This window comes from Vulpes vulpes, chromosome 15 (assembly GCF_048418805.1).
Source record: "Vulpes vulpes isolate BD-2025 chromosome 15, VulVul3, whole genome shotgun sequence".
NCBI classification, from domain to species: Eukaryota; Metazoa; Chordata; class Mammalia; order Carnivora; family Canidae; genus Vulpes; species Vulpes vulpes.
Window position 1 is genome coordinate 49836535 of NC_132794.1, and position 27934 is coordinate 49864468.

At 38.2% G+C, this 27934-nt stretch overlaps 2 protein-coding genes across 13 annotated transcripts in view; both read left to right on the top strand.

The window, feature by feature from the left end:
* Positions 1–17738, top strand: part of TMEM62 (transmembrane protein 62) — a 33128-nt gene extending 15390 nt beyond the window's left edge. For 7 of the 12 annotated variants that reach the window (XM_025998566.2, XM_072738393.1, XM_072738392.1 and 4 more), the window contains 6 exons: positions 916–1075; positions 5846–5959; positions 8188–8272; positions 11985–12089; positions 14259–14377; positions 16887–17738. In XM_025998566.2, coding sequence (XP_025854351.1) covers positions 916–1075; positions 5846–5959; positions 8188–8272; positions 11985–12089; positions 14259–14377; positions 16887–17213 — 910 coding nt within the window. In that variant the 3' untranslated portion in view covers positions 17214–17738. Of the gene's footprint in view, positions 1–142; positions 206–915; positions 1076–5845; positions 5960–8187; positions 8273–11984; positions 12090–14258; positions 14378–16886 lie in introns of all 12 variants that reach the window. The other 5 variants (XM_072738389.1, XM_072738394.1, XM_072738388.1 and 2 more) reach the window with 1 other exon arrangement.
* Positions 17739–18190: 452 nt separating this feature from the next.
* CCNDBP1 (cyclin D1 binding protein 1) lies at positions 18191–27318 on the top strand. The gene is made up of 11 exons (XM_025998574.2): positions 18191–18487; positions 18641–18700; positions 18928–19007; positions 21534–21615; positions 22373–22469; positions 22646–22719; positions 23296–23372; positions 23675–23955; positions 25249–25309; positions 26528–26574; positions 26834–27318. Exons 1-11 carry the CDS (start codon positions 18379–18381, stop codon positions 26946–26948), a joined length of 1083 nt encoding a protein of 360 aa, XP_025854359.1. The 5' UTR covers positions 18191–18378; the 3' UTR covers positions 26949–27318.
* The last annotated feature ends 616 nt before the right edge of the window (positions 27319–27934 follow it).

The window sequence follows — 27934 nt, forward strand, 5'->3', positions numbered from 1 at the left end:
GCTTCTATCTTTTGGCTATTGTGAATAATGCTACTATGAATGTGGTTATACTCATTCAGATCCTTGCTTTCAGTACTTGTGGGTATATATCTAGAAATGGAATTGCTGGACCACATGGTAATTATATGTTTAATTTTTTGAGGAACCACCATACTGTTTTCCATAGCGGCTGTACCATTTTACATTACCACCAGCAGTGCATAAGGTACCCAATTACTTTTTAAAACAGATACTAATTTATAATGTTACCAGTCAATATGAATACCAATTTCACAGCACTCATCATTTTTTGGATATTGTACTTTTAAAAAGATATACTAAAATAAATAAATAAATAAATAAATAAATAAATAAATAAATAAATAAACTAATCTAGAAAAAATGGTATCGAGCTGTTTTAACTTATTTTTTGGCCAGTAGTGGAATGACTCTCAGCATTTTTTTGATAGGAGACATTACATTCTCTGAAATGGCCTGGTAGCCTTACCTCAGTTTGTGACATTGCTTCTTGTGGACAGATATGTTGGGAACCAAATAAGTGGATGGTAGGATTAACATTAGATTAACAAAGTGAGGTGTCTATGTCTATTCTTTTCCTATGTGAAAAACCAGGACTTTAGGGGTTTATCAGAAAGAACTTTGCATCTATCCCAGCCTTATATGTTAAAAGAAAATTGATTTTCCTTTCTAAAAAGTACAAAAATAGTTTCTTACCAACTCAGTGTTGCCGAATTACACAACTCCAAAAGCCATCATTCAGAAAGAAACCAGATCATATGAATAGCGGTCATGGGAACAGTTATACCATGTGATGGTTCTACCTAAATTTCCATTTTTTCAGGTTGTAAGAGTTATTCTCCTTTCTAAAAACTGAAAATTTCTAAAACCACATGCTTATCTATGTTCTCATTTTAGAGTCCTGGCCTTTTCCTTATCCTCCATTACTTCTGTCACAGTTAAGATTGATGGAGTTCATTTAGGGCAAGCTATTCACTTGTCTGGTCCTATTTTCATACTGAAGTGGAACCCAAGAAACTATAGTAATAGGACATGTAACATAGAAGTCATTGTCCAGGTAAGTTAGTAATTTTCAACTTGCTATGTAAATGATTTGGCTGTAACCACACTGAACTCTTATGTGGATTTTGTTTTGTTTTGTTTTTTCAGTCAATTGATAGAGATGAAACTAAGTTAATTAAAAATTTGAGGGGAACCTGGGTGGCTCAGTTGGTTGGGCATCTGACTCTTGATTTCAGCTCAGGTCATGATCTTGGGGTCACGGGATGGAGCCCGACATCAGGCTCTGTGCTCCACATGGACTCTGCTTGTCTCTCTCCCTTTATTCCTTCCCTTGCTTGCCCACTCTCTTTTTCTCTCTCCCAAACAAATAAATAAAATCTGAAACAAACAAACAAACCTTGAATGCACTGGATTTAGTATATTCTGAAAATGGGCACTCAGGAGTAATTCTATTAGACAAAAACAGGACTCCTTAGTGTACAACTCCTGGCCACAGTCCTCCTTTTTGAGCCCCAGGGAATCATTCTTTTATTTTCCTTCAACTTTGACTAGAGTTTTTTAATAATGGGAGCAAATTTCCCAACAAACCCAAAGATAATAGGATAAGTCAGAGAGACACCTGGTGGCTCAAAGATTAAATGTCTGCCTTCAGAGAGATGCCTGGGTGGCTCAACGGTTGAACGTCTGCCTTTGGCTCAGGGCATGATCCGGAGTCATGGGATCAAGTCCCGTATCAGGCTCCGTGCATGAAGCCTGCTTCTCCCTCTGCCTAGTCTCTGCCTCTCTCTCTCCATGTCTCTCATGAATAATTTTTTCATAAGAAACATGGGGAGAGAGAGAGAAAGAGAGAGAGAGAGAGAGAAGCAGGCTCCATGCAGGGAGCCCGATGTGGGACTCGATCCTGGGACTCCAGGATCACGCCCTGGGCCAAAGGCAGGCGCTAAACTGCTGAGCCACCCAGGGATCCCCATAAATAAAATCTTAAAACAAAATAGGGTAAGTCAGAAATGGGTATTTATGTACCTATGCCTTTGCTTGCTATCTCCAAGTACAGGAAAATTGTGTCACTATTTTAAAAGCTCTAGGATAGAGAATTTTCAAGGCATCAGGATTTTTTGTTTGTTTGGGGGAGTATGCATTGATAGCATATCTAGTAATAGTCTGCTTGCTATTCCAATTCAGCTTGTGGGCATTTAAGTCACTAGTACCTGCCAGAGTAGTAACTGGTCATTCATTACCAAAATAGAACACTTCAGTCAACATTATTAAATTCTTTAGAGGATTAGACTATGCTAAGGAATTAGTTTCTGGGGAAAAAAAAATCTGTCAATTTCCACAATTTTATGATTTGATGACAGTTTTTAACTATTTCATCTTCTAATGTTAAGTCTTAGTTTGAAGATTACCTGAAGTAATCCTTCAGAAAATATAATTATTTTCATTATCTTTTGTGCTTTTGTGTGTGTGTGTGTGTGTGTGTGTCACAGAGAAGGGTTTTATTTTTTTATTTTTTTATTTTTATTTATTTATGATAGTCACAGAGAGAGAGAGAGAGGCAGAGACACAGGCGGAGGGAGAAGCAGGCTCCATGCACCGGGAGCCTGATGTGGGATTCGATCCCGGGTCTCCAGGATCACGCCCTGGGCCAAAGGCAGGCGCCAAACCGCTGCGCCACCCAGGGATCCCCGAGAAGGGTTTTAAACACAAAGAAGCTGTTTACTGAGCTCCTTCTAAGGAAATGCTGGACACTTAAAATTTTTTACTTAACCCGTATAACGGTCCTATATGGTAGGGAGTTTTATCTCCATTTCATAGAAGAGGAAGCAAGAAAAGGCGCTTTGCAATGCCACCCATCTTTGAAGTGTTCTCCTGAGGAGGAAGAAGAAGCTCATGGGGAGGATGTGGAAGGAAGGACATAAAGGGATGAACCTTTCTATTAGAAGTTGGATCATTTGCAGAAAACCTGAAGGTGCAAGCGCACCTAGAATAAATTATTCCCTATCTTTATAGTTAGGAGGAGGAAGTAGGAGCAACCATAGGAGACCTGTTCACTGTATGAAGGGAACTCCCAAATCCTTGGATTGGCTCAAAATGCCAGCTTCTATAATTTTATGAGGAAAAAACCATGGCTCATGGTCCTTGAAACATTTCTGGCTGCTTAGTTAAATCCTAGTAAAACTATGAAAATGTGTATACTTTTTACATGTTTAACATTTCTTGTGTTATTTTGTTTTTACATAAAAAAACTCTACATATTTAAAGAGTATAATTTGATGAGTTTTGACATACATATATATCTGACCATATCTTGACCATTACTACAATCAGCACAGTCTATCGCCCTCAAAAGTTTTGTGTTCTTTTGTAGCTGTCTTCCTTCCACCCTCATGTCCAGGAAACCACTGATCTGTTTTCTTTCTATATAACTTTAAAAGATTAGTCTACTGAATATTAAATAGGGACCTTGGTCCCCTCATTTATCAATGGGAAAGTTCTATTCTTTTAAGTATAGTGTACTATAGAGTCTGTCTGAGAAAAATCTGTGACAGAAGACATGAATTTATTATCTTATATTTTACTTACTATTTTTATTGAATGTCTATAGTTCTGAGCAGCCTAGTAGCAACTAGACCTTTAAGTCAATTTTCAGTGTGGTTCCTGAATTAGTAGCATCAGTGGGAACTTGTTAGAAATGTAAATTCTCAGGTCCCATACCAAACTTCTGAATCAGAAATTCTGGAGATGGGACCCAACAACCTGTTTCAGCAGTGCATCCTGGTGATTCTGATGTGCACTAGAGTTGAGGACCAGAACTTTAGATTATTGTGTCCACTTTGCTAATTGAAAGAGCAGACTCCCAAAATCTCTATCTCAAAATTAAAGACAATCTCTGCTTTAAAACAGGAATGCATAATTTAAAGTAGGAACATTTTGAGCAATAAAAGTTTGATAAACATAAGTACAAGTTCTTTTTGCTATTTTAAACTTTGTATGATGGGAAAATTTAAAAATATATGCAAGCTATAGTGCTATAATGAATTCCCATGTATCCATTAGCCAACTTTAGCAGTGATGAACTCATGACCAATCTTGTTTCATCTATACCGCTGCACCACAAATGTTGTTCCATCTGTAATATGATAATATATATCCCTAAAAGAACTATTTTTAAAAATGTAACCATAATATCCTAACACACCTAAAAATCTATAGTAACTCTTAATATTCAACTATCCAGCTACTGTTCAGTTTTCCCAATTAATTGTATATATATGTGTGTGTGAGTATATATATTACATGTGGTTGATTCAAATCAGAATCCATACAAGGCTCTAATACTGTGTTTAGCTGATTTGTCTCTTTAGTCTTTTTAAATCTACAGGTTCTCTCTCATCTCTCCTTTTTTTTTTTTTTTTTGTAATTTATTTGCTTTGGAAACTGGATCTTTTATCCTATAGTTTTCTGTCTTCTAGATTTATGTTGTTTACATTCATGTTGTATCATTTAACATGTTCCTCTATCCCTCTAGTTTCTGTAATTGGTAGTTAGATTAGGAGTTTGATCAGTTTTGAGTCTTTTTTGTCAGGAATACTTCATTTGGTATTTTATGCTTTATCAGAAGCCTGTGATAATCTATCTGGTTGTCTCTCATTTAGTAATGTTAGGATTGACCATTGTATTCAGGTGTTGTTAATTTTATCCAGTGGTGTGCTTGTAAATATCAACCAGCTTGGGCATGTTTGAAGGGGGAATCCAGGTATGTTGTGTTTCCCTGCTTTATTACAATTTCCATAGTATAAATATTTTTTACCATAGCTGGTTTTAAGCTACCAACACATCAACTGGCCTGCAAAATTCCTGAAAATTTAAGAATTGGCTTTTATGAGCCTGTCAAACCAGCTCCAGCACACTGCTGGGTTTTCCCTCCGTTCGTTATGAAGTACCTAATCAGCTTTTCTGAAGGATTTCTAGCAGCTATTGATGGCCTTGGCCTAGATCTGTTATTTCATTAGAGTTATAAAATGGTGGTATTCAAATTGGCACTCCTTATAAAAGGAGTATTAATTAGAATAGTTCCATAAAGAAAAATTTTCCCTTATCTATTTGGTACCCAGATATAGAAGTACATAGAGGAAAAGTGGGATAAATTTTTAATTCTTCCCCCACCCTCCATTTTCTAAACCAATTTTCAGAATAATGAGTTGCTTCTCTAGCATCTGCCAAAGGTCATCAAATGAATCTTTTATTTTTAGTGTCATTATGAATTTAAAAAATTTTAAAATATTTACATTTGGTGTGTTTTAATCCATTGCATTTATATTTTTAATGCTCAAGTTGCACCTTTGGCTAGTGGGAACCTCTCCAAGTTGGCCACTGTCTTTGGATATAATCCCAGTAGTCTGTTAGCTTTCTTGCTTTCTGGTATGAAAATATTCTGAGCTCTTCCTGTGTATTTCTTGTTAAGAAATGAAATCAGCTATCTCTAAAGAGGACTGATCTTGTAGTGAGAAATTTTATTTTGAGAGTATGATCTGGGCACTAGACCAGCTGGCTCATTGCTTTTGGGTTTGATACTATTTTTAGGTCTTTTCAGTGAGCAGAGGAAAAATACAAATTTTCTTTAAGAGAAATACATTGTGAATACACAATTCAAATTTTACAGAGTTTAAAAGAAGTTATATTTAAAGCGCTTATAATAATGAAAGCACTTAAATGAAAAAATAAAGCTAATCAGAGATAGCTAACAAATGTTACTGGAAACTTAATCTTGGAACATTATATATATATAAATATGCATGATAGTCACTGCTGTGTTTATAACTAGGATTCTGCTGGAAGAAGTAAGAGTGTTCACCACATATTTTCTGTTCAAGAGGATATTCATCTCAGATTTGATCCCCTGGCATCATTTATTCTCCTTACCGACCACTGCATCGTGGTAAGTAAATTCAACTTTAGATTAGGTCCAAAGTTATAATATAATCATCACATGGTGAGAAAGACAAATCTTATAAAACTTAGTTATTTGTCTAGAAGAATAAAATGCTTTAAAGTGATTTGAATTAAAAGAAGTAGAGGCATTGACAAGTAATACCTGTTTTGGAACTTGGTTCTTTTTTTTTTTTTAAGATTTTATTTATTCATGAGAGACAGAGAGAGAGAAAGGCAGAGACACAGGCAGAGGGAGAAGCAGGCTCCATGCAGGGAGCTTGATGTGGGACTTGATCCCGGGTCCCCAGGATCATGCCCTGGGCTGCAAGGCGGCGCTAAACCACTGAGCCACCCGGGGCTGCCCTGGAACCTGGTTCTAGCCAATACCATAAAACCAGGATAACTAAGGAAATTATAGGAACTGTGTAAAATTGGATTAAGGATCTTTTTTTTTTTTTTTAATTTTTTTTAAATTTTTATTTATTTATGATAGTCACACAGAGAGAGAGAAAGAGGCAGAGACACAGGCAGAGGGAGAAGCAGGCTCCATGCACCGGGAGCCCGATGTGGGATTCGATCCCGGGTCTCCAGGATTGCGCCCTGGGCCAAAGGCAGGCGCTAAACCGCTGCGCCACCCAGGGATCCCCGGATTAAGGATCTTTTAAAACTAATATCTCTTTCTTCATAAACAATACATGCTTAATGTAGAAAACTTGGAAAATTTAGAAATAAGGTAAAATCAGCCCCACATTATTTAACCACACTACGTATTATAATCATTGTATTTGTCATTATGACACTCTTTATTTTTTTCTCATATATATTGGTATATGAAGTTTTAATATAAAATAATAATTTTCATTCTCTTTCAATCTTTCATTCTCTCTGATTTTTTTCCACCGAGGAATTTGTTTTGACTATTTTCTGACATCAATTTATTTTTTATAACATGATGCTTATTGGCATAAATATACCTTAATTTAACTATTTACCTATTGTTGGACATTTATTTCCAATTTTTCCCTCTACTATATAAATTCTGCTTGCAACTAAAAATCATTGTTTTTTGGGATAAATTCCTAGAAGTGAATTGTTGGATGGAACAACAATTGAATTGAATTCCTAGAAGTGAATTGTTGGATGGAAGAGTGGACACATTATTTCCATATACTTTCTTATATAATTATATAAATTATTTGTTATTTATTATATTCATTGTTTTTAATCTGTCCTCATTCAAATTTTAGCTCCATGAGGGCAGTGATCTTGTCCTGTATGCCTAAGACAGAGTAGGCCTTCAAATAAATATTCCTTGAATGAATAAATGGGTAATTTTAAAAATCATTTTTGATATGCACTGTCAAATCATTTTCCAGAGAAGCTTGGCAATTTATACTCTATTTCCCTCATATCTCATCTATTCTGGGTATTGACATAAAACACACCAAAGAGACACACTGATGTTGAGAAGAAAATTTAAGCCTCCTTTAATTTCACCTTCCAGACATAGCTTTACTATGTATCTTCACAGACTTACAATGTAAATTTATTATTATTTTAACTTATTTTTATTAACAATGTGATTAAGCTTTTTAGAAATATGACTAAAGGGCATTTGTATCTCAGTTTTACAAGTTTCTTTTGTGTCATTTATTTTTCTTTTGGGGTTTTTTAGTAGTCACCTAGATCAGGCTAAATCATTCTGATTTAGCAGGGCTGAGATAGGACCTGAGAGTCTGCATTCCTAACAGACACAAGGTGATCCCGATGATCTGGGGTCCATACTTTGAGAAACTATAACCTAGCTTATGTCTCTTCACTGTGAGTTAATCTCTAAGTGAATGCCGCTCTGATGGAGAAAGCAAAAGAAAATGCAGTCTCAGTTCCTTCAGCCTGCAGTGTACTCTACTGTTTTTCTTTACTCGTATACAACTTGAAATAAAACTAACTATACTTTTAGTACAGGGAAGGTGAACTGTTTTAATTTGATCACTTTATGTAACTATAAATTACTTTGTTTCAATACTGGTCTAAGTATCCAAATCCTGAAAGAGTAATGCTGAGGCAATTTACAGTTTTCTTTTTTGGTGGATCGATTGTTTGATTCTCTCTGGTCATTTATTTTTCTTACTTTGTCATTCTGGTAATGATGTCATTTCCATTTTTGTTAATGAAGCCATTTTAAAAACCTTAACTGAATGTATCTCTTTCATAGTAACATTGATTTCTCTGCAGGCCCGGGTCATTTTTGTGATAATTGTGCTGATCCAGCTCAGCATTCTCATTACTTTTAGGTATCGAGGATATCCAGAGCATAAAGGTTAGTCATGGTTCGTTTTATTTTTAGAAGACTTCATTTTAAAATGTCACATAATGTCTTATTACCAAATAATAAATATCAATATAAATTGTCTTTGCTTAAGCTCTGTGAGATGGATTCTTCAAACTTATTATACTTTTTCCACAACACTCAATCTTTTTTTATAGTTTTTTCTGGTACATTGCAATAATATGAAGTTCAACCAGAAATGGGAAAATTGCAATATAGCTCAAAATGACCAGACATCTCTGCCAGGTATTAAAGATCCTTCATAATTGGGTCCTATATTTCAGCTAGATAATTTTCCACTGTTCCTTACACATACCATACTCATTTTGCTTCTGTGCTTTTGCTTTGAGGCTGTTATCTCTAAGTTATTTTTCTAAACTTATCTAAATCTTAGCCTCCTGTAGGGCTCACCTCAAACCCTCTTTTCCCATACCATTCTGTTCACCCCTTCCAGGTCATAATGAGCTCTTGCTTCTCTGAATTCCTGTAGTCCTTCCTGACCATTAATGCCATACTTGGCCAGTCACCTTGCTTTACGTAATCACTTCAAATGTATATATACATTTTCACCTCAACCGGACTGTAAGTTCTTCAATAGAGAAGCACTTGTTTTCTACTTCTTAACTGTTTTTCATAGCACCCAGCACTGGTATGTGCATAACAGGCAATAAATACATGTTTAATAAATTTTCCATATCCTTTCCTGGCTTGGATGAAATCTCTGGGATCAGGGACTGATTATAGGGGAGGGAAGTGCTGTAGCAATAACTAAATGGTAAAATGGCTAACTACAGAGGAAATATACACATTCTCCTGAATGTTTTCTTGCTTATATATATTTTTGCAAATTCTATGAAGGAGTTCAAGAAGCATTATTGCACACATATATGTTCTTGCATATAATGTAAATAAATAAATGTTTAAGGGCAGACCCCAGCTTTCATTCTTTTGGGATATCAATATCTTTGTGTAGGTATTTAAAATTTACAACATATTTTTACCTGCACTATCTCACTTAATCCTTACAGCAATCCTGTGAAATAGGTATTATTGTCCCTATTTTAAAGATTAGGACACTGAGGACTGGGGAGTTTGTGAAGGTTGTTCAAAGTCTTATTTCTAATAAAACATAAAAGAGAGACTCAAAACCTAAGTCTTCTGACCCCAGGTCAGTTCTTTTCTTTAAATAGCACTTCTCAAATTTGACTGTCTTAGAATCCCCTGGGAAACTTTTAAAATTCCAGTGTCAACACACCACCCTAGATCACATCAGAATCTCTAGGGGTAGGACCTAGACATCAGTATTTTATAAAGCTCCCCAGATGATTCCAATGGGCAGTCAAGGCTGAGATGTTCAGCTCTGACTAAAGCAGTGTTTCTCAGTCCTGGCTGCTTAGAATCACCTGGGTTCAGGCTAAGCTCCCCCTCTCCCTCAGGCTAGTTAAATCAGAATCTCTGGGGAGTGAGACCTGAGCTTGAGTATTTTCTTAGAGATCCCCCAGGTTATTCTAACATGGAGCCAAAATAGAAGATCACATTTAAAATTTATGCTTAAACTTTAAAGCATAGTTGCCTCCAAGGCTAAAGGATTATTTATTTAATAAATAATAATTATTGGGGCACCTGGGTGGGTGAGTCAGTTAAGCATCTACCTTCAGCTCAGGTCATGATCCCACAGTCCTGGGATCAAGCCCCCTGTCAGGCTTCCCTGTTGGTGGGTAATCTGCTTCTCCCTCTGCCTCTGCCTGCCCTGCCCCTTGTGCTCTTTCTCTCTCATAAATAAATAAAATCTTAAAAAAAAATTATAGGTGGATATGTAGATGAATACTTTGAGAAGTACCAGACTAGAACGTGAAGAAATCCGAGAGGAATGAGTAGCAAGGATATAAAAAAATGGGAAATGTCATGCATTATTAGATTTTGTACAAAATTAACTGTCAGCAGCCTGCACGGTGTTTTAGGTACAAAAGAAATATGCTGGCCTACTACGAAAAACATAACTATTGAACTTATGTCAGGCTATCTTTCACTGGGGCCAGTTCTTTCAATATCTTTCAGTACCACTAGTGTTGCTCAGTGTGTACTGAGCATCCTGTCATAGTCTTCTGCTGACTGGTTTCTGACCAGCCATGCACATGAGTGAAATGGCTGGCAGGGGCTGAGGATATGTGATACTTTATTCTGCGGCCACAGAATGGAGCTGCTCTGTGTGAAGCCCATATGCTTGACATTTTGGGCACTACATTTTAAGAGATGTTAATTTGGGGATCCCTGGGTGGCGCAGCGGTTTGGCGCCTGCCTTTGGCCCAGGGCGCGATCCTGGAGACCCGGGATCGAATCCCACGTCAGGCCCCCAGTGCATGGAGCCTGCTTCTCACTCTGCCTATGTCTCTGCCTCTCTCTCTCTCTGTATGACTATCATAAATAAATAAATAAATAATTAAAAAAAAAAAAGAGAGAGATGTTAATTTGAAGGAATCTCTTTAGGAATCCCTTTCAGTTGGAGTAAGATGATAGCTGTGAGTTAAGAGCTATGTCACATATGGGAAAGGAATATTGGATAGATATTCATACTTAAGATTAGATGGGAGGAATTTTGATACTTTGATATACTTTTGATATATTGTGATATACCATTTGGAAATTTGTGCATTTGGATAGTAAATCCCATAGAAAACAGAGACTTTGAGCACAGCACTAGATTTCAAATCTACATGTGTTTAATCCTTAAAAAGTGTGTGTGTGTGTGCACATTCACGTCTCCCAACTACACCTTACTTTGAACTTCCTACCCTCTGCAATTTAAGTGAACTGCCTTATCAGGATTCTTGCCAATTTCTGAATTTAAAGTGATGTCATCTGGGATCTCTGGGTGGCACAGCAGTTTGGCGCCTGCCTTTAGCCCGGGGCACGATCCTGGAGACCCGGGATCGAATCCCACGTCGAGCTCCTGGTGCATGAAGCCTGCTTCTCCCTCTGCCTGTGTCTCTGCCTCTCTCTCTGTGTGACTATCGTAGATAAATAAAAAAATTTAAAAAAAAATTGATGTCATCTGTATAGTTACCATATAACAAAAGATTTGCTGAATATAGAGTAGATAGCCCATAGAAGTCTTCTAGAAAATGTTATAAAGAAATTGAACTGGGATGCCTGGGTGGCTCAGCGGTTGAGTGTCTGCCTTTGGCTCAGGGGGTGATCCTAGAGTCCGGGGATCGAATTCCACATCAGGCTTTGTGCATGGAGCCTGCTTCTCCCTCAGCCTATGTCTCTGCCTCTCTCTCTCTCTCTCTCTCTCTCTCTGTATTTTTCATGAATAAATAAATATTAAAAAAAATAAATTGAACTTTGTCATTCAGAGAAAGACAAATATATGATTTCATTCGTATGTGGAATTTAAAAGACAAAACAAATGAACATAAGGAAAGGGAAGGAAAAATAAAATAAGATGAAATCAGAGAGGGAGACAAACCAACCATAAGAGACTCTTAACTCTAGGAAACAAACTGAGGTTTGCAGGAGGGGTGGTGGGTGGGGGATGTGGTAACTGGTAATGGGCGTGAAGGAGGGCACTTGATGTAATAAGCACTGAGTATTATATGCAACTGACAAATCACTAAACTCTACCTCTGAAACTAATTTTTTAAAAAAAGAAATTGAACTTTGCATGTGCTCACTAGAATTTTTTCAAATTTATTCTGTTTAGGGTCTCCAGGATTTATAAATTTGACCTCATTCTCCCTCCACGTCCTGAGCAAACTAAACATCTTCTACTATTCTGTGTTGTTGTTAACCCTATATACGGCACTGGGTAAGTCCATTAGGAAATCTGAGATTGTGCAGAATTCTGCCAAAGGATATATATGGAGAATTTTGACATGTCTTTTGCGGGTATAATGAATGGCACATGGTTTCTGCATAAGTCATTTCCTGGAATATAGTGTTGGGAAATAAAGTCCCTTCCAAACATGTTTAAAGGACATTTAGTTGACCTGAGTTAACTTAAGCTGAGAAGACCATTAAAGAATTAGTATGTGTGTACAGAGCAGCCTTCTTCAACTACTTTAAAGTTTTATCCTTTATTTCATCACACTTTTTTATTTTTTTATTTCCTTCATTACTTTAGCAGAATCTGTGATTATCTTCTGTGTTTATCATCTTCTCCCTCATTAGAATATCCATTGAGGTCTTGTCTGCCTTGTTCATCTCTTTGCCTAGCACTAATCACAATGCCTAGCATGAGTTCAGTGAATATTTACTTAATGTATGCATCTTAAAAACTCAGCTGAAAAAAAACAGAAACAGATGAACAGTGAGTTCAGACATATCCAAGTTCTTTTGTTATATTATTATATTTAATACTTAGTTTAGCCACTTATGCAAGCAGGAAGCACTGTGAATCTGTTTTTAAAGCTTTTTACTAATGTTCCTTAGTGACTAAAAGTCAGGAGTAGATTAGCCTACTTGTTGCTTAGTCTTTGTCTTAAAATTTTATTCTACCTCAGAACTTTTCTTTGCTCATTTGTAACTCCCACCAGAGAACAGAAAGCAATTAGATAAAAAGTGTAACACTCTACAATTCTGTGTACCAGGCTATCACAGATGGCCCTTTGGAGATCAGTTCCCTTGCTAGAAGATAGGTTGAAACTATTTTAGACACTTGCCTTATACTACAAGGTAAAAGCACATGATTTGGTTCCTGGCTGTAAAAGAAAACATTAAAAGGACCGAAGTTGCTCCATGTTTCACAGTTGAAACTTACAAGGAGAACACTTTTTTAGACTGTGTATCCAGTGGAGGTTATATAATAACATCTGAGAAAATTACCTATGACTTTTTAAAGCTGAACCTCATTCTTCAGCAAATGATACAGTATATATTTGCATTTTGAGGAAAGAAGTCTTGACTGGCCATTAATCACTCCGGACAATATAGTAGTTCCAGAAATCTGGACACTAAGAAGGGCAGTAAATAATAGGGAGGAGAGGAAAGTCATTCTGACATTCTAAATGAAAAATTAAAGAAGCAAGTTAAATTTTGTACATGTTAACCTCAAGTGTGTAGTTGATGTACAAAGTAATAACTTGGGTCAATAAGAAAAGATCAGAATACTTTCATTAATATTAATAAAAAAGAGGGGGATCCCTGGGTGGCACAGCGGTTTGGCGCCTGCCTTTGATCCAGGGCGCGATCCTGGAGACCCGGGATCGAATCCCACGTCGGGCTCCCGGTGCATGGAGCCTGCTTCTCCCTCTGCCTGTGTCTCTGCCTCTCTCTCTCTGTGTGTGACTATCATAAATTAAAAAAAAAAAAAAATTAAAATTAAAAAAAAAAAAGAGGGCAGCCCCGGTGGCTCAGTGGTTTAGCGCCGCCTTCAGCCTAGGGCGTGATCCTGGAGTCCCAGGATCGAGTCCCACATCGGGCTCCCTGCATGGAGTCTGCTTCTCCCTCTGCCTGTGTCTCTGCCTCTCTCTCTCTCTCTGTGTCTCTCACAAATAAATAATTGAAAATCTTAAAAAAAATTAATAAGAAAGAGAAGTACATTTTAGATGCACTAAAGATGAAAGTGGTTGAAGTTTTATTGCTTAAAGGAGTAAATATCAGTTATCTGGAAAATTAATTTCCATAGAATACCTCTTTGCTTCTTAAAGGAAATGTTAATGCATTGTATTGAGATTATTATTGCAGCAGAATCTTCTAAAGTTTCTGAACATATTCTGAACTGTTTCTGGAATCTGTTCAGGTACAGCATGTACTCAGATGATTCTATAATTAGACAAAAGTGGAGCAAAGGAGCAAGTGGTTGGTTAGCTGGGACATATGGTGCAACATAGAGATTAGTAAAGAAGAAAAATTATGCCAATAAAATACCTATCAATGACTATTCTCATACTTCTTTGTTATCCCAGCACCTTGTGATGTATATAGTCAGAATCATAGTTATTTAATCTTCTCCCTTCCTTCCCATTGCCTCTTTCAGGACCCTGGTTTGTTGGTGAGATCACTAAAGGCAAATGGGGTTGCTGCTTTTCCTTTGGGATATTTGTTGATGGACATTTCCTACAAGGCAGCCTAACATTTGTAGTTGGAATTCTGCAGGTAAGAAATCATAAATGGAATGTAAGAATACCTTGACCTTTTGGACTAATTGCATAACAGTTATGAATTAAATCCAGAGCATCAAACTAAACACCATAGATCATATTTCCTGATTTACTGGCAGGGCAATCTTTAACATATGATGTTTTGTTTGTTTTTCCAGTGCTTCCTAAGCTCTTTCTTCCACCACTCTCTCATAAACATCTAAGATGCATTTTGGCAGGAAGGGTTTATAAAAAGTGAAAGGTTTCTATCTTTGTAGTTTGTTTTACTGTGCTTTTCCATTGATAAAAAATAAAATAAGGGACTTATAGTAGAATAAATAAGTAAACCAAAATTTATTATAATAATGAAGAAAAGAAAATGTTAGGTTTACATGTGGATTAAGATTCCTTTAAAAGAAACACACAGGGGCTCCTGCGTAGCTCGGTTGATTAAGCGTCTGTCTGCCTTTGGCTCAGGTCATGACCTCAGGGTCCTGGGATCGAGCCCTGCATCGGCCTCCCTGCTCAGCGCAGAGTCAGCATCTCCCTCTCCTGCTGCTAGTGCTCTCTTTCTCTCTCTCAAATAAATAAATAAAATCTTTTAAAAAAAAATTAAAAAACTGCTCTGTGGCAAATCTGTGTACATAGGTTTGAAAAGTATTTATCGAGTGATGTATTTTACTCATCTAATGGGACTAAGGTACTAAAATCTCAGGTGATGATCTCATGTTTGGGAAGAGATCTGAAAACATTGTTCAGAATGAGTTCACAGCCTCATAACAGGGCAGTAAAAGGTGATCAGCAGGATAAGAGACACATAGGGAAAACTTCTGGCTAGTAAACATTGACCACAGACCAGAACATTCTCTGTATAGCAACATTTTATATGTGAGTAGGTCCTGAGCCTGGCTGAGTTTTCTATTATGTAAATGGAGGCTGTCTCAGGAGTACTCTATGCCAAATAAAACCTGGGCCTTACTAAAAGGTGGGGTTTATATTCATATTTTAATAAATATTATATACCAATAGCGGATTTTATGTATCATCTAGGCCCAGGGCTCCCAAATGTGTTATCTCTGCCCTCCTTTCTGCACTTCAAATGCCTATATATCCAACTGCCATTTCACATCTTCCCTTAGATATCTCAATATTTGTGTAATAGGACCTTTAGTTTCTACTCCAAACCTGTTTGTCCCCCAGTTCTTTCCAATTTCAATACGTTTTTCTAGGATATATCTTTAATTTTTCCCTTTCCCACCAATACCTGATAATCTAATTCATTAGCAAGTAATACCCTGTTTGATCTCTCTCCAATGCATATCTTGAATCCACCATTTCTTTCCATCTGTTTCCACCACGCTAGTCCAACTTATAATTGTTTCTTGTCTGGGCTACTGCAGGAACTCCAGACTTGTCTTCCCACTGATGTTCTTTCATCCCTACTGTCAGTCTGCCACAGAGCATCCACTCTTGTCCTTTTAAAACCTTAATTGGCTAACTCCTCAGCTTGAAATCCTTTAAGCAGAGCAGTGACATGATCTGGGTCTTGGTGACTGCCTCAGTTTCCACCTGGCTCATCATGTTCCAGGCTCATGGGCCTTAAATAGACCAAGGCCTCTCCCACCTCAAGGGTTTTTATCTATTTCTTCTGCCTGGAATGCACTTCTTTCCATGGAGTCATTCCTGTTCTTCAGGCCTCAGAGAACCCATCTCTCAGTTATCTATCCTCTTATGACCCAGTTATTTCCTTCATTGAATTTATCACAATCTATAGTAACCTTTTGTCTTTATTATTATTATTTTTGTGTCTCTTCTCTCTTTTAGAATGTAAACTCTATGATGCATGCTTTCTGAGTATTTACCACTGTGTCCTTAGCCTAGAGCCTAGCACAGTGCCTGCCATGTAATGGGTACACAGTAATTTATGTTGTGAATGGATGTATGAATCATAGAGCAGCTAAGCTTAGATTATAACTTAAAGCTTTTGATTCATATTCCAGTACGTATCATGCTACTTCAGCTAAAAATACAGAGATAATGGGGGTCCCTGGTTGGCTTAGTTGGTGGAGCGTATGCCTCTTGATCTTGGGGTCCTGAGTTCAAGCCCATGTGTGGTGTAGAGTTTACTTAAAATGAAAAAAATTTAATAAAAAATATAGAGATGAGAAAAAATTATTGATACCTAAGTCTCCCCTTCACTCTGCCAAAAAGAAGTGTGTGTGTGTGTGTGTGTGTGTGTGTGTACATATATTCAATTTATTTCTACCTTACACATTAATGAGGGCCTCAACATAAATGATACCTACTTTTAAGATGAACTAAAGGACTCAGGCAAATTCACAACTAACTATAAGTCACCTCTTGTGAGTGTTATAAGCAAGTGTGATTGAAGCATAAAGAATCAAAGAGTTAACCCCCGAGACAGAGCAGCATATTTTTAGGAGCCACCAATAATATGTTAATGAGACCTGACCCTCTAAAGTCTTGCTAATAAGCTAATGGTTCTGTTCTGCTTCTCTTTCCAGCTGGTATTTTTTAACATACCCTTGATGGCTTACCTGTGTTGGAGCTTGCTGCAGCGGTGCTGTGGTCACAACTTCCGGTCTCATCTCCATCAAGGAAAATACTTGAAAATTATACCTGTTCACCTACTTATGTTACTGCTATACATCTGGCAGATTTATTCCTGCTACTTTCTTCATATGACATATGGCACTTTAGCTTTCTTCTTCTCCCCTTTGCGGACCTGGTTGACACTGTTGACACCTGTTATCATTCATAGTGTGTGGACTCTGAACTCTACTGAGCTTGGAACCTTCATGGCACAGTTAAAAAGCCACCTGAGCTCCTGAAGGCCTTGTCTCTCTGTCCACCTCTTTGGCCCAGGCCTCTGCCCCAGCAGCAGGTGGAAGGCCAGTGATGGTGGGCAAGCTTCAGGGAGCTGCTGCACCCTGGACACCTGGGAGTTGAGTGGGATTACCCACTACTGATTCCTACAGAATGGAGTGCAGAAAAATCTCTAAATAATGCCATGATTCCTTCCTTCTCCAAGAAAGCAAAGGATTGATTTACTTTTGTTCAGAGAAAGTCCTAATCAGGAGATCCACAGGTCAGGGACTGGGTGTGTGTATGGGAGTATCAGAAGCCCATTGTATTTTTTATGGTTACCTCGTGTAAAGTACCTAGCACAGTATATGGAATTCAGCAGCCCACAAGGGTGCCACGTTGGGGGCAGGGAAGCAATGTGAACTTGGGCCCTACCTTGACTACCCTTGAGATAATTAGCTCAGGTCTACTTTTCCCTCAGGGTAATGGGTTCTCTGCTTCTTTAGGTGGGGTGCTTTCAGCTAATCAAATAAATGAATGATGAATAAGAACTCTGACTGGGCCTTGCATCAGTAAGTCAATCGGAGAAGGACAGAGTGTATGTTTTCATTCATTTGGGGAATATAAATAATAGTGAAAGGGAATATAAAGGAAGGGAGAAGAAATGTGTGGGAAATATCAGGAAGGGAGACAGAACATAAAGACTCCTAACTCTGGGAAATGAACTAGGGGTGGTGGAAGGGGGGGAGGGCGGGTGTTGGAGGGGAATGGGTGACCGGCACTGAGGCGGACACTTGACGGGATGAGCACTGGGTGTTATTCTGTATGTTGGTAAATTGAACACCAATAAAAATTAATTTATTAAAAAAAATAAAGTAGCATGGTAGAAAGAAAAAAAAAACTGGGCCTTGCATCTGTGGGCGGGAGGGGGCGTGGCCGGGACTCTCGGGGGCGGGGCCAGGCTTCGGGAGTCGTGGGGGGCGTGGCCGGAACCCCCAGTGACGAAGAGAGGCGTGGCCCGGCCTCGGGAGATGAGAACGGGTGTGGCTGGGGCCCCGGGGCGGGGCCAGGCGAGTTGTTGCCGGAAACAAACCCGGATCTGTGGCTGCCGGAAGTGGAGCGCCCACTGCTGTGCGGCCCCGGCAGCTGCCTCGGCCGCCTTCGTCTGGAGGTTCCAGGCGGTCTGCTGAGATGGCGAGCACAGCTGCACCTACAGCCGCAGTCCCCACCCTAGATCCGCCTCTGGAGCAGATCCGGCGCTTGGCAGTGGAGCTGCGGTTGCTCCTGCCTGGCGTGCGGGGTGAGCTGACGCCTTGGGGACTGGTGACGGCAGGGGCGGGCTCGGTTAGGGAAGAGGCCGGCTGCGGCGCCGGCGGGGGCGGGGGCGGGGTGGCTCCGCTTACCTGTGCTCTTCCTTTTGCCACCCCCGGCCCACATGCTACACCGGCTACAGTCGGCGAAGCCCGGGAGGCCACCAAGGAGTTTAATGCTGAGACGTTTTGGAGGAGACTCCGTGAGTGCCTCTCCTACTGGGGACCTCTGTTTCTCATCCCTTCCAGGGTACTGACGACCCCTTTCCCTCGCGCTCCCCCCCTCCCCTCCCCTCCCCCCGCCGCATCCTCTCAGTCCTTTGCACTTCGGAGGTTGGGATACGAAACACTGATCCGGGGAGGTGTTTTTGAGACGTTTCAGCCTGTAAGGCTGACATTGACATGGCCCCTCCCCTCTGTCATCCCGCAGACGGGGCAGCAGAGAACGTGTCGAGGGAAGCCACGACCCTGACTGAAGTCTTCTCTCGAGTTCCGCCGCCCTCTCCGCAGGTGGGCTTTACTTTCCTGGAACCCTTGTGCTTGCCTCGTTGTTCATTAGGGATCCAGTCGTTTTCTTTCCACCCTTTACACTGAAGCCAGGGGGTTAATTTTCCACACCTGTCAAGTAAGATTGCGGTTCTCACCTCGCAGGGTTGCGAGGTTGCCAAGGGCAGTCAGCCTCAGGTCATTCAAATAGGTATTGGTTCAATCTGCAGTTCATCCTGGTTATCTCCTTTCTGATAAATATATATTTTTTAACATTCGCTATTTGCTAAGTGTTTTCACATACGTAATTCCCACCTGACAGATGAGTAAGCAGGCTTAGAGGCTCAGGTTAAGGTAAATAACAGTGGAACTAGCATTTATATTAGGGTCCATGATATCTAAACGACACCTTTTCTGTTATACTACATAATATCCTTTTTGTATTGAATTGCTTTTTATATTTCATCAGTAACATATATATACAATATGAAATTCGGAAGATGTCAAAGTTAAGTGTGCTAAAAAATTTATATTTCTCCTCCCCGGTTACTTTTGTATTATTCCGTATATATTCGATGCACATACACACTCATGTGTATATGCCCGCTTCTTTTTTACACAAATGATAGGATACTATAAACTATAAACACTTTTCTGGACCTTCCTTTAAAAAACAATTAACAACATGGCTTGCACAGTGATTCTTAGCAGCACATATGAAGTTGCTCAGTTCTTTGTAATGCTGCATGGTATTCAATAGAGTGTATATAACTATAATTTGTTTAATGATACTTTATGTGGACATTAAAGCTCTTTCCAACTTGTAACTATTATAAACAGTGCTGTGTAAATTGCCTAAGACAATCTTTGTATATGTGTATATCAGAAGTGGAATTGATGGAACAAGAATTTATGCATTTCTATTTTTATTTATTTATTTTTAAATATTTTATTTATTTATTTGAGAGAGAGCACAAGTGGTGGGGAGGGGCAGAGGGAGAGGAAGAAGCAGACTCCCCACTGAGCAGGGAGCCCCATTCTGGGCCAGATCCCAGGACCCCGAGATCATGACCCTAGTTGAAGGCAGATGCTTAACCAACTGAGCCACCCAGTCACCATGAATTTATGTATTTTTAAATAACCAGTTATTATAAAATTGATGAAAATGAACATGTTGGCTATGACTATGCTTTATGCTATTTTTCCAGAACTAGGTATACTTAATTTGAGAGTAAGATTATTTTAAAAATGGCATATTCATTGCCTTATTTGGTTTTAATAATCAGTGGTTTGATTCTTTTTTCAATCTATATATCCAGATGTTTTAAAATGGAAAAAATATTCTTTTGCTGCACCTACAATAAGCTCTCCCTACCCCCTACCCCCGCATAGGTCCCAGAGAACTGTGATAAGAAAATAAGAAATGAATTGTTAGAGAGCATTTTAAAAGCTTTGCTTAAGAAAGTCAATATTTATTTCAAAAGGAGTAATATTACCTTAATTTTATCTGTTGATCCTTTCTTTCAAATATACTTAGGACTTGTTGCTAAAATTCACAGCTAGTAGGACACTATAAGGAGCAGCATACAATTATTTTTCTGTACATGCTCAGTACAGTGGGTTCACTCATAGGTGAAAAGTTTTAGTTTTATTTGAGTTATATGTATTTGAATCCCATTTGCTTTCTTAGGATCTTAGCATGTTAGTCTACTGAAAAATGGTTTGTTTTGTTTGTTTTTTTTAATGTTTTTGGATGTTGAAACAATGTTACATTGTCATAAAAAGTGTTAAACAGTTACTCTCAATCACTGTACTTATCTTCCATCCCAGACTGGTAACTGTTCATAGACTGGCACCAATATGTGGACCACATTTTATATAGCACTGGCTTAGAATTTAGCAGGAAAGTGAGGACAAGGAAGATAGGAGAAAGCCAGTGACTACTTGGAAGGAAAATAGTCAACACTGAGCAATATAGGATCTGTGCTAATTACCTTTAGGTATATTGTGATTCTGTTAGAGAGAGAGATCAGACACCTGGTTAATGGTCTAAGGGTTGGCAAACTCTTCTCTAAAAAGCCAAATAGTAAACATTTTAGGCTTCATGGGTGAACTAGTTAACTTTGCCCTTGTAGCGTGAACACAGTTGGAAGTAACATGTAAACAAGAGTGTGGCTGTGTGCCAGGAACACTTTATTTATAAAAACTGGCAGTGGACCTAATTTGGCCCATAGGCCACAGTTGCCATCTCCTGGTCTAAGATACAGTGAATACCTCACAGTAGATCATGAATATCTCAAGATATATAGTATTAGCAATAAGATTTCCTCCTGTTTCTTAATGCTTTTTTTGAGTTGTCACCTCATTCTCTGATGTCCAGCTAACTACTCTCAGCTATACGGCAAGAATAGCACAAAGCCTAACTAAAAGGACTACAGAAAATGTTTGTAGATCATACTGTACAGATGTCTGCTCTCTTCTACAGTAGATGGGCTGATGAATCTAATCTCTTTCTTTTTTTCATTCTGAAATTGACCCATCACCTCATAGGAAACCCAGAGGTTCTGTGAACAAATCCATACTGCCATCAAGGAAATCATTACAGTATACTATTCACTTCCCAAGGATCAAGGTAAGCCAATGTATATACAGAAATGTTTGGTTATAGAGTATATCTTTGCTAATATGACAGCTTCTGTCCTGAGACTTTTACCTTTTCCTCAATTTGAGCATGTAATGTAACTTTCTCCCATAAAATGCACTCAAGGGTAATTTTATAACATCAGTGACATCCATAAATAAGCCTTTATGCTAAGGTATGGATGCTGTATTACCATCTTCCCTGCTTTGCCTGACTGTGAGGCTTTTCATTCTTACTGGCTACCCCATCTCTAACTCATTCTAACTCATCTCTAACTCATTCTAACTCATTCCCCAGTCTCCTCCACCCATATTACATCCCACCCTGTTTCTGAGCTCCCTTACAGGTTAAATGACCTCTGTCCCTGCCCATAGATTAATGCTATGATTATGATTGTGCCAAAATTATAAATGAATACGTGTCTCATGGATCTTCAGGGTTAGTCACAGATGGTTTAAATTTCAAGTGTTTCATCCACAGTTATCAAGAGACCATTAACCTTAATGAATATATACATGCTGTCATGGAAAGATTTTGTTTCAGATATTTCTCATTCAGCACTCAGGAATAGTGGGATGAACAAGAAAATGATATGGGGAAATACATAAGACTTGAGTTTTGTGTTGGCACTGCAATTCAAGAATGTGGGTGCATGTTACCTCAAGTTCTAAAGGGCTTAAACTCTCGAGAAAGCAGATGGTGACTTCTGGAAAGAAGACCAGGCTACTTAGTCTTTGGGTTTCTTCAGGAATCACCCTGAGAAAGCTGGTACGGAATGCCACTCTGGACATCGTAGATGGAATGGCTCAACTTGTGGATGTGCTTTTCATAACTCCAGCTCAGAGGTAGTGATGCCATAGTTTGGGTTGTCAGTTAATGGGATTCCTTGCTTCAGGGAGGGGAAAGAACCTCATTTCAACAAGAGTTACTAACATCTGTGAATGATGACTCGCAGGAAGGAGCTTTTTAGGAAAGAAGAACCTTGGTTATTGATATATCCTTATTGATTTCCTTTCTCCAGCCTAGAGAACAGTGACCTTATTTCCTACAACAGTGTCTGGGCTGCATGCCAGCAGGTACCTCGAATACCAAAAGGTGGGTAAGAACTGGAAACGGGCCATTGACTCTGCTGGCCAAGGCAGACAGTTCTCTCATATCTCATTTCTAGTTTTGTGACATGTAAGTATTTTACTTTATAGTTTAGTGGAATACATAGAGTTTATCACCAATATCAAAAGAGAAGTATTAATATTTTTTTCTTAGTGTTTTTAGTTCTTATACTTTTTTTAGCCCTCTTTCTGTAGCCCTATCTAGTTGAACAGATGTGGTTTGTTCTCCTGGTCCTGCCCCAGGAGCAGTATTATGGGACACACCGAAGCACTTAGGAGATAGTGCCAGCTAGATCAAAAACAGTGTTCGTCCAAGAAGACCACAGTGAGAAACATCAAGGGACCATTTTGTTTCTTCTTGTGGTGAATGATGAAAAGCTTTTTAACTCCTATCTGAGTACCCAGAGGATGGGTGTTAGAAAACTTTTACATTAGACCATGCTCTTGTTGACTGTCCTGGGTACTCTCCTCAAATGCGAACACTGTTGGTTGTCATTTGCAGGCTTGACAGAATTTTGAGGTTTCTTCTCTAATTCTAGTGCTTCTGATTTTTCACTCATAGATAACAAAGCTGCAGCCCTTTCAATGCTGACGAAGAATGTGGATTTTGTGAAGGATGCACATGAGGAAATGGAGCAGGTGAGGGGACAACTCCATGATAGATGAGACTATAAAGGAAGGAGATGCCCTGGGCATTGATTCAATAAATCCCATCCTCACTCCTGGATTTCAACTCCCATCTTCTAGCCCATGCCACTGTGTGTTTTAGTACCGTTCCTCTCTGTCCATTACTGGGCTAGGAGAGTAAGAACGGAGTTTAGGAAGTGATTCAAGTTGGTGGCCATTGGTAAGGTAGCTGGCTTGACGTTTTTGGGATAGCTTAGATATGATGCTGTAAGTATAATAGGCTCTTTTTTTTTTTTCTTTTTGGCATGTCTTAGGCCGTAGAAGAATGTGATCCATACTGTGGCCTCTTAAATGACACCGAGGACAACTCTGACAACAATGGTGATGAAGAGAATGATGGGTTGGGGTATCCAAACAATCGGGATTTATATTGGTCAGAGGAAGATCAAGAGCTCATAATCCCGTGCCTTGCACTTGTGAGAGCATCCAAAGCCTGCCTGAAGAAAATCCGGATCTCAGTGGCAGAGAATGGTAAGAAGGATCAGGTGGCCCAGCTGGACGACATTGTGGATATTTCTGATGAGATCAGCCCTAGGTAAGCAGGATCCCCACTTGAAACATGAGCAGCAGCATATAATATCAGCTTGTGCTGTCACCCCAAGCTTTTCCCAGTTTTTTGAAAATTTTCAACCTACAGGAAAGTTGAAAAAGTATTGCAGTGAACATCCATATATCCTTCATCTAGATTCACCTGTTGTTCACATTTTTTTTTTTCAATATTGGCTTATTTCTCTATGGATAGATGTGCTATTTTTCTCCTGAACCATTTGAGAGTAAGTTGCAGACATCAATGACATGTCACCCATATATAGTTCAGCATGTATCTCCTAAGAACATTCTTATTATTACATCCAAGAAATTTAACATTGATTAGAATAATATTTAATATTCAAATTTCCTCCATTTATTTCTAAAATGTATTTCATAGCTTTTTAAAAATTTTAATCCAGGGTTCTATCATGGTGTCACATTGTATTTGATTGTCATCTCTTGCAGTCATCTGGTTTGGTTGTCTCTTGCAACTATAACAGTCCCTGTCCTTTTTAGTATTTTTTGACATTTACTTTTTAAAGAATCTAGGTCAGTTGTTTTGTAAAATACCCCAAACTCAAGATTCATGTGATTGTCTTTGTCATGATTATAGATTATATTCAAGTTAAATATTTTTTTGGCAAGGATATCTTATATTTGAGTGTTTTATGCTTCTCATTGTATCATATCGGAGAGGCATGTAGTGTAAGTTTCTCCCATTATTGGTGGCACTAAATTTCATCACTTGGGTAAAGTAGTGCCCACCTGAGTGGCATTCCATGGATGAACTCCATTTGCATCAGTTATTAAATTGATGGTTTCAGATTTTCCCTTTTTTAAAAAAATAGAGCACCAAAAGCACTGAGCAGGGGAGAGGGGAGGGGCCGAAGGAGAGCGATTAGAGAAGCAGACTCACTGCTGAGTACTGAGCCCAGAGGGGTGGGCCTCGATCTCCCATCTCTGGCCTGGCCTTAGAGATCATGACCTGAGCCAAAACCAAGAGTCAGATGCCTAATCCACTGATCCACCCAGGCACCTCCTGATCCTCTCATTTTTAACTGAATTAATCATGTCCTATCATATGGGCCAAGGGAGTTTTTTCCTCCCAGCTTCCTAGTGAAATGGGGTCTATACGTGTTTAGTAAATATCAGTTGAGTTGATTCTAGTTGCCCAATTTAAGGAATTGATAGGAATTTAAGAGACAGTTATATCCTCACTGGTCACTCCTTAATTCTGTACTGGAAATTACCCAGTTGAGCTTTTTTGTTAATGGTTATTTTTGTTTTCTGCCCTTAGTGTGGATGATTTGGCTCTGAGCATATATCCACCTATGTGCCACTTGACTGTGCGAATCAATGTAAGTACCAGCTTTGAAGGAATAGCTAGTGACTCTACTGGTAGGATTTCACTAGCCACTAGTATTTCCTTTAATCTCTAGGGAGTATATTTATTTATTATACTTGGATGCGAGTACAACGATAATGTCACAGTTCTTACATGTATTTCTGCTCGATAAATATTTATAATATTTATAGTTATAATAGCCACGAGTTCTGGTAGTACTCTCTTCTGTGACAACTTGGGTAATCACTTAGAAAAACCCAAAGACCTTAGAAAATGCTACTTTGAAAAGAAAGTCTGAATTACCACAATACTTTAGGATCCTGTTAACCTAAATTCATTATTCTGATTTCTAGTGTGGGCAAAAATAGTGTCCAGAAACAAAATCTGTTCTAATATAAACCTATTGGATGATCTAACTAGAGGGTCAAACTCTTTGTAAAAATCTGATCTTAATCGTATTCTTTCAAGTCCTGGGTTCTGTGCTAGAGAGAATTCTATTTTCTTATTTTTAGAGACTCAGGTTATCTGTATAGTTATTGGAAAAAGAGGTAAAACTGCCAAATGGCTTATTATATCTTACATTCAGAATTACCAAACCTAAGAATATTTGATAAATTAGATAGTGGAAATTCATCAAATGTATCTTTACAGTATGTAAATATTTTAAAGTAGAATAGGATCCTTTCGGGTATTAACTTTTTTTTTCACATTCACTTTTTAGAAATTGACTTCCTAAGAAATAACATTTGGCAATATGCCTTGTCAGTTACCCCAATAAAAATTTTAAAATTTAAAAATAAAATTTAAAAATTTAAAATATATTGGTGGCATACGATTCCCTCATATTATCTTGTTATTGGTATGCTTGAAATTCTGTACATAGATTTTTTTTTAAAGTAACAGCTGTTTGAGCTATATATTTGGAGCTATCATCAGTTGGGGTAAATTCAGGTTATATTCTGACTTTTTCTAGTTTTTTTAAATTTAAAAGTACTAAAACTTTTTTAAACTTATAAAAATATTATAGCAATAATATTAATAAGATTTTGTAAAGAGAGAAGAATCCTATAATCCTACCACTCTAATCCAATCAGAATTTTTGTTTTTGCAGTTTCCTTCAGGGTTTTTGTTTTTAATAGGTTTTTATTACTTGAGTCTTTTAATATATGTTAGCTCTCCTTCCCTTTTTATGTAGGGCTCAGGCTGAGTAACTTCTTTGTTTCTTTTCTAGTCTGCGAAACTTGTATCTGTCTTAAAGAAGGCACTTGAAATTACTAAGTGAGTACGAGGACTTCTCTCCAAATAGCTTTTTTGAGAATAAGCCCATCCAGTCATTCTCAATTCCCAAAGCCCCATTTCAAGAAGTGGCAGAAGGTGGGTGTGGTGTTTTCTTTCCACTTCAGTTTTGCAGAGCAGCTTAAATTCTACAAAGAAACTTGCCTTGTCTTACTAGTTTTCCTCTATGCTCCCTGGTGAGAGTAGATTTTCCCTGGACAGTATAAATTTAACCTCTCTTTTTTCCTCATTCCACTTGCAGAGCCAGTCATGTGACCCCACAGCCAGAAGATAGTTGGATCCCTTTACTCATTAATGCTGTTGACCATTGCATGAACAGAATCAAGGAACTTACTCAGAATGAACTTGAATTGTGAGTTTTTAGGCTCATTTGTATTCTTTTCTCTCCTTCCCTTACTATCACAGGTAGCCTCTGAGGTCTGCTTTTAAAACAGAGCTAGAATGCTCTCTAGATCAAAAAGGAGTTCCTGTCTATACTTGTTCAGAGACATTATTACCAAAGATTATTGGTTAGGCCAGACTGGCAATTATTTATAAACTGTATGAGTATGATATATTTTTCTGTGCTAGATAAAAAAGGCAATTGCATGAGTTTGTGTTCCTGAATGGTATTTCAGAGATTCCTGCAGAAGCTGCCTTATTCCCTATTTGCAATAAAGTGTGTTGTTTGATGTTAAACATGTTGTTAGTCTTAATAAAATGCTGACCTGCTGGTAGTTCAATAAATATTCTTCGAAAGTTTCTTTCTACCAGAAATACAATGGATTCAGGCTAGCATATCGCCTTTATTTGGATTTATAGGTCTAAAGATCTGATTCTGATCAGTACTGAATTTAGAACAAAAACACTTGACTTTAATTTATTTAGAGATGACTTCAAAGCCCCGTTGAGTGCTTCAGTGTGTTATATAATATCATTATTCTTATAATTAAGTGCTTCTGAATATTATTGCATCCATGCCTCTAAAATTATTTTTTTGGTATTGAGCTCACATATTAGGTTTGTCCACTTTATTGAGCAGATTTGTTTTTCTTACATATGTTTGTATTATTGTTATATATTACATGTCTCTCCAAATGTAAGTACAAAATTTTTATAAATCAAAACTTTGTAAGTGTATTAAAATAGTTTATATAATTTTAAGGGCCTTTTCAGTTTAAGGGCCTTTTCCTTTTGCACAACCATCACCACTTAATTATAATTTTGCATGTGTCTAGAAGATCACATATTGGAAAGCAAGATAAACCTGTATGATGTGTATTCTGGTGACCTGACTTGGGTTTTATGCATGTACTGCGGGTCTCCACAACATCTAATGCCAGTCCTTTTCCTTGCATAGATG